General features: G+C 39.8%; 1 protein-coding gene across 3 annotated transcripts in view; it reads right to left on the reverse strand.

Annotated features, from left to right (window-relative positions):
- Positions 1-3,952: 3,952 nt before the first annotated feature.
- Positions 3,953-7,001, reverse strand: part of rgs3a (regulator of G protein signaling 3a) — a 143,964-nt gene continuing 140,915 nt past the window's right edge. For all 3 annotated transcript variants that reach the window (XM_023419513.1, XM_023419515.2, XM_023419514.2), the window contains 2 exons: positions 6,464-6,630; positions 3,953-6,266 (listed from right to left, as the gene is read on the reverse strand). In XM_023419513.1, coding sequence (XP_023275281.1) covers positions 6,066-6,266; positions 6,464-6,630 — 368 coding nt within the window. In that variant the 3' untranslated portion in view covers positions 3,953-6,065. The remainder of the gene's footprint in view (positions 6,267-6,463; positions 6,631-7,001) is intronic.

Genomic DNA, 7,001 nt, shown 5'->3' on the forward strand with positions numbered 1-7,001 from the left:
TGATTAAACTTAACAAATGTATCGTGCTAATTTTATTTTATTTTATTACCTTTGGACAGAGCCAGACTTGTTTCCAGTCTTTGTGCAAAGCTTAGCTAGCTGGCTGCTTGTTGTAAATGCATATTGAACAAATAAGTGCGTCTGCTAAAACGTCAAACTATTCCTCTGAAGCCCCTCATCTCCAGAAACATCAGCAATACTTGTGTAAAACTTATCTATTTCTATAAAGGGCATCTATATATAAAGCTGACCTGTTCTGATTAGACCACTGGGATAAGACAGGCTATTAAATTCTGCTTCCTTCCACTCTCCCTTCCTCTGTCTGTTGCTGTTTTTAAAGTTCATGTCTACCACCAGCGATGACGACATCCACTCAAGAGACAGTGAAGGTGAGCTCAGCGCAGTTAGGACCCTCCTTTTACATTTGTGCCACACTGAGGAAAACCTGAAAGCATGTACCTGTTAACTGACAGATGGTACAGTTACGAGGGGGTGCAAGAAAATAAACAGATCTTGAGCTCATGATGATATCACCTCAAATAGCAAGTCAGAAAATGAGAAGAGTGTATGAGAAAAAACACGGATAAGACAGACACTCTAGTGAAAACGTTCCTCTATTTTTTTGTCCACAAATTGTGTGTGTGTGTGTGTGTTGAAAATAAAAGATCCACTCCATGCAGTACACAGAGCAGACAGAAAACAAACACCAAACAGGATTGAGGGGTCCACTGAGTCAGCAAGGGCAGCGGGGGAGACGTGATGTTTCTTTTGTAAACCTGCCAAGAGTTGAAAGGATCGGCTGATCTGAGAATTAAGGATTAATCAAGGCTTAAGCCCCTCGACTGCTGCACAAATAAGAGAATAATAATATGAGGGAGAAGAGGGGGAGCCCCACTGAATTCAGCATGACTACATATTATGGGTCTTCTGAGTTCATGATGCTAGAAACAGATATCAAATACGCGGTTTAACAGCTTGCTTTTGACATGGTTATTTACATGGTGTCATCTGATAGAGGCATAAAAAAACAGGAATGTTTTATAACTGTTACAACATTCAGTCACATAGTTTCATGTCTTTATTTAGAGTGAAAAGGGTGAATAGAATCCTCATCCAGGGGTAATTGCAGGGATTATCTTATTGTACTACTTGCATTTTTCTGTTTAAAGAGTGAAAAAATGTATCCATATTTTAAGTAAGAGTGAAAATAACTTGCTAAAGACAGAGTTGTGCTGTTATGCAGTGTTAATCAGTGTTCACAGCTGTTATAAAAAATCATTCTTTGTGCAGCAATTTTTGACCTGTTTCCAAAATCAGAGGTGGTCCTGGACAGTAAAATGTATCATCTTATGGAATTAAAATAAAACAATTAAAACAATTAATAAAAGTTTTAAGGCCTGATGGACACGCAAAGAAATTGTTTTATATTTAGGGAAATGCACTTGCTGTCTTGCCAAGCATCAGATAATGTCTGTTAACTTATTAGCATACCACAAAAAGTGGAAATCTGCCTACCAAGACCTCTAAAGCTCACTAATTAAAAACATTATATCTTGTTACTTTAGTCTGTACAAATACAGAAAAGTAAAAACAACATATTATGGTTTTATGGTGAGTTATGTATTTGACAATTTCTTGGTCGAATGGTGTTTGCCCCCTGCTTCCTGTCTTTATGCTAAGCTAAGCTAATTTCCTGATAGCTTTTGCTTTACAACAGACAGATATGTCTGTTCTCTTGGGAAGAATCTTCTGTAGTGTCCTTGAGTGCCCTGAAAGTCGCTGCCAAATAAAATGTATTAGTATTATTATTATTATTATAAGAAAGAAAATAAGTGTATTCCTAAAAATTTCAAACTACTCCTTGGAGAATATTAGACCTTTGGCCATTGTTGTCTTACAAGAGGTTGTACTACACCTTCCAAGCAGCTTTACGTCTTCAGAGCAGATTGGAGGCTACAGTGAGTCGCTATTGCAAAGTGAAAGACGGGCTAGCTGATTAGCATGCTAACATTGGTGTTGTCTTCCACCACTGAAGACAGCTCTTGGCAATTAAAGGTTTCTTCTTCTTACATTTCTTCTTCTTCTGTTAATGCTAACGTTGGCTATGTAGCAATTGCAAATAGCTCCTTGAAGAGCCAAAAGCACTAATTAAATAAAGTGATCTTCTTATACCAGACCTGTGAAAACAAGATGGACACAACCCTTCAGTTTATTTTAATTTTACAAAATTATAGTGGGAGGGACTACTGGACTGGCAAAGCTATAAATGAAAAAAGGTATTGGAAACTTATTTCCTTATAGTCCATCAGACAAGACATGGATATATTTAGAAAGTTCACTCTCACGCTATGTCCTCGTGACAAATTTGCACTTGACAGGAATGTAAGATAAGAGACTGTCACAATGGAGGAAGCATTCACAGCCATATTTGGAACAGCAGGAAAGTGGAGAAAGAGGCAGGAAATGCGAGTCGGCGCGTTTTTGGGGCTCACGTGACAGCTGAATTTGAAAACAATGACAGACTCTGTGATATGGTTTACACAGATCACAGAGGGGAAGGAAACTTGAACAAAAGGATTTGGTGAAAGAATCCAGCACAAGAGCGAAACCTCCATTGTATGGCATTTAAGATGAGCATGGAGTAACACAAGCGTGGGTTCTGAAGACAAAGAGACAGTCAACAGGGAGTGAGACAGAGAGGAAACAGGCCAAGAGAGGCGATAGAGAGGTGGATGACAATTCCCTTTGGAAGAAGAAACTGCCTCTGTCAAAACAGATGGCAGCTGGTAAAGAAGATTAGGCGCTGTTACTACTGTCTCCAACACCACTTCAGACTGATCAACCCCCCCTCCCCCCAAACACAGACAAACACACACACACAGACACTGTTTCCTCTCATCCCATCCCAACAACCCGGCCAAAGCTCGACCCTGTGTCGCACTCACTTGCTCTTCTTATCAGGAAACCAGACAGCTGGGTTCAGGACGAGCCTTGATGGTCTGCATCACCACACCAAATACGACTCCGCTCCGTGTAATGTAGGACAAAGCTGACAGAGTGTGGAAACAAGTCATGTAATTCGTTCAAACAGTTCTTGTTATTTTTCAGTTTGTATCAGATTTGGAGTTCATAGATGTGATTGTCTGTAGTAGTTTTGTCTCTATCTTGCTGGAGAGAACTATGCACACACAACTATATGACTGGCCGAAGATGAACCGCTGACCGCTTCTGTTTCTTGCCCCCCCCCCGTCTGACTTCTTTTCCGTGTTTGCGCCATGTTGTCTCAGCAATTAACTTGGTGAGTCCAAGGTTGTTATTACCAATACGAATGATGGTTAACACTATGAGAGGAAGACCCACATTTTAATAAACCAGAATTTCCTCCAGGTGGATGGATTTCAATATTCAATTGACTCAGAGGAATAGTTTAACATTCTTTGGCAATAGTTAGATGAGATGTCTGCACACTAAATATGAAGCTTTAGAGGCAGCAAGCAATTAGTTTCGCCAAAGTAAGAGGAAATGGTTAAAACATTTCTTTAAAAACACACCAATTAGCACCTCTCAGCTGAGATATTAACAAGATATATCTTGTTTCAGATTTCTTGCAGAGGCACAGAAACTTCCCGCAGTCTTGTCATCACCTTGGGGTCTGGTGTAGCACGTGACTCCCCGTAAAACCACAAATTGTCATGGTTACATTTGGGGTTTTGTACAGACTAATTAACGGGTTATTTAAGGAATTTTAGAGGTGCAGTTTTTTTTTTTTTTTAAACTTTGGACAGAGCCAGACTAGTCCCACATCCTTCCAACATCAAACTATTCCTTTGAGCAACTTCATTCTACTGTCTGCTACTTGAATGCACATCTGCCTTTGCATGTTTGTGAACGACATGCGCCGGCATGAATGTTATCAAACACACATCATAAGAAAAATCACAGACAACATGTCTTACTTCTTCAGTTGGTTGGTTTATTTATCATTAGCAATGACACCAAATGTACTCTACTGTTTTCACTTGCTATCATAGGAGATGCATTTTGAATTGTAAACAGTGAAAATGATAAAATGCATTTCAGAAAACTCCTTACAAGCAGTGTATGACCAGGGAAAAGAGCAGATTGTACCTGCTCTTGCTCACCTAATGTTTTAACAATACATGTCATCTTATAGTTTTGAGTCTCTCATATTTACATAGATACAGCTGGGTCCCACATTCATCACCAGCAGAGACCTATCAGCTTTTTGTTTTTGTTTGTTTTTAATGTGTTATCACATAGTTTTCTTAAAGAATTATATTTACAACCATAACGTCCCCAGCTGCCTGCTGCCAGGGGTTAACACACAGTTAGAATCACTTGCTTAAAATTCGTTAAACTACTTATGCTTCTTGAAAGTTTACGTTGTAAGTCAACCTTATAGCTCTACGGTTTTTTTTTTTTCTTAACAAATAAAGTTAATACAGAGCTCAAGCTGTTTCGTCTTCCCCATAAAAATTCAAAATTATCCAAATAAATGAACAAACCAAAATAATAATAAAATAAAATAAAGAATAAAAAAATATTGCACTTAAAGTTCAGGACAGCATTGGACCTGTTTGGTGGTTAAGAGGAAAGTGAGAGCTTTTAGCCGAGTGCTTTGGAGGAGGTGAGGGTGTCTGTAGAAGCATCCAGCAAGTTAATCTAAATAAATAGGCGAAAACCTTTGTACAACATGAAGCAGTTTTTTTTTTCCTCAGACTATGAAAGGAGCAACCTCTCGTGTATTGCTCAGTAGAACTACGGAAGGGCAGGTAGGAACCCTAAAGCATATAAAAACAGCGAGCGTGTGTAGAAAAACAGAAACAGCTGAGAAGATAAACCAAGCTGGAACCTGTCATAGCAATGTCCTGAGAACGCTTCCTCGATTAGTCCAGAATGAGCTACAATGTTAAAGGAAATGGCGTTTGGCTGCACCGAACATTTTCTCTTTTGCTTCTTGTGTTTTCATTCCTTGTTGTAAACAGTCTTTGGAGAGAGGAAGGAAGTCGTCGTTTTTTTATTTCTTTTTTTCCATCTCTGGCTTTGAATGTGATTTTGAATGTCTTTTGGACTGTGACTTGATCTTCTCGTCTTTTAATGTGAGAATGACACGTCTGTGTTTCTTCACAGCTCCAGTCCATCCGTTATTTATACATTTGTGTTCTTTGCCCGTCGCTGTCTCCGCCTCTGTCCCCGTTGAACGCTCACAGTATCTTTCCACAGTCTTGGGATGAACTGAATAAGTTGGAAGCTGTTTATAGAAGCTTTGAGAGGATGTAGAGTTTAACAGAGATGCATGTGAAACTGAGCCACAACACTAGTTTTCATTCAGACATCATCTTTTCTTTTTCTCTTCTGTCCATCATACAGTTTGGAGCTTGATGAAAGAAAAAAAAAAAAAAAAAAAACACGAGGAAAAAGGACGTTGTGTCGTACCAACAGCTTTTGAAGTGGCTTCACAGAGGACGTGGTGGAGGAAAGGAGGGGATTTAAAGTGGGAGTTTCAAAAGGGAAATAAAGGAAAAAAGTGACAAAACAGTACCGGACTGTCTTCATGTCTGCAGGGTTTTTTTTTTAACAACCCCTCCTTTTCTCCAGTACAACTGGACAAAAACTTAAAAACACAAACAAATGTCTTTTTTTTTTCCTTACAAGAGACTGACAGAAAAAAAAAAAAAACGCAACAGTGATCAGACAAGCGTCCAGCTCCTGCTCCAGCCCTCAATGTGGGCTTCTGTATTTTTTAGTAACATCCATTCATGCATTCATCAGTCCATCCATTCATCCATCCACCTGGTAACTGTGTAAACTACATTCCTTTGCAGTGCCATAGCTTTGCCGCGTCCTCTCACACCATAAAAACAACAACAACAACAACACCAAAAAATTATAGTGAACAGGATGACAGACACAAAAAGAAAAATTAAAAAAAGGCAAACAAAGAACCTCACATCCCACCCACCCACTGTATGTTTTTCAAGTCATCATCATCATCATCAATCATCATCTTTCTCTTCTCCTTCTTTCTAGCTTTTTCTGGTCTCTTATGATGAAGATGAAGTCGAAGTGGAGCTGGGCTTTTTTTGGTTGATTAAGTCCAAGTAGAGTTCTGAGCGGAGGAAGCGGGGATATGAGTCCTTCTCCATCAGCCCGTATATCCGCCTCTGCGCTAGGTCAAAGCAGGAGCGTGTCACATTCTGCAGGTTGTCCTTAGTGTGATCTCTGGTGTACGAATCCAGATTTACCTGCAGAGGAAAAAGAATAAAACAAGTGAGGCAAGTGTAAGGTTACGCTCTTATTTTGAAGAAACACAAAATGGAAAAAGCATCTTTTTCTTTTTCTTTTCTTTCTTTTCTTTTCTTTCTTTTTTTTTTTTTTGCAGGAGGCTGTTTTGATGTCATTTTTTCCAGTCTCCATGTGAGTTGTTTTCACTCTCACTCACCTCTTTACAAGACTGGATAGCGATGTATTCTGCAAAGATTTTCTTGGCTTTTGAGGCCATCTTGGACTGTGACTTGATCTTCTTGTATTCCTCACATGCTAGCCAGAATTCCAGATTCTCCTCGCTGAACTCTGTGCGCAGGAAAGCTCTGAACGCTGCCAGACCATCTGAGAGAGAGCAGAGAGGAGGAGGAGGAGGAGGAGGAGAATAAACAAGAGGAGAGTTGACTAGAGTGCCATGGCAACCTCACAGCTGAAACGCTCCTTGAAGTTTCAGCGCCTAAAATAGCTCCATGACGGCCTTTTTGAGTCATGTGGTTGGAATAAAGTGAGACATTAAAAACCCCTCTGGACACCGCAGTGCATATTCAACCCTTTGTCATCCTTTGAGTGACATCACACCGCTGACCCAATCCTTCCTTATTATTCAGCATGACATATATGCGTCTCCCTATGCACATGCAGTGAATGAACAAAGACATTGCTGTTTCTGTGTGTGTGTGTGTGTGTGTGTGTGTGTGTGTGTGTGTGTGTGTGTG

The sequence above is a fragment of the Seriola lalandi genome, unplaced genomic scaffold (assembly GCF_002814215.2).
Source record: "Seriola lalandi dorsalis isolate HSWRI2012SDOR001 ecotype SW California unplaced genomic scaffold, Sedor1 jcf7180002054606, whole genome shotgun sequence".
Classification (NCBI taxonomy): Eukaryota; Metazoa; Chordata; class Actinopteri; order Carangiformes; family Carangidae; genus Seriola; species Seriola lalandi.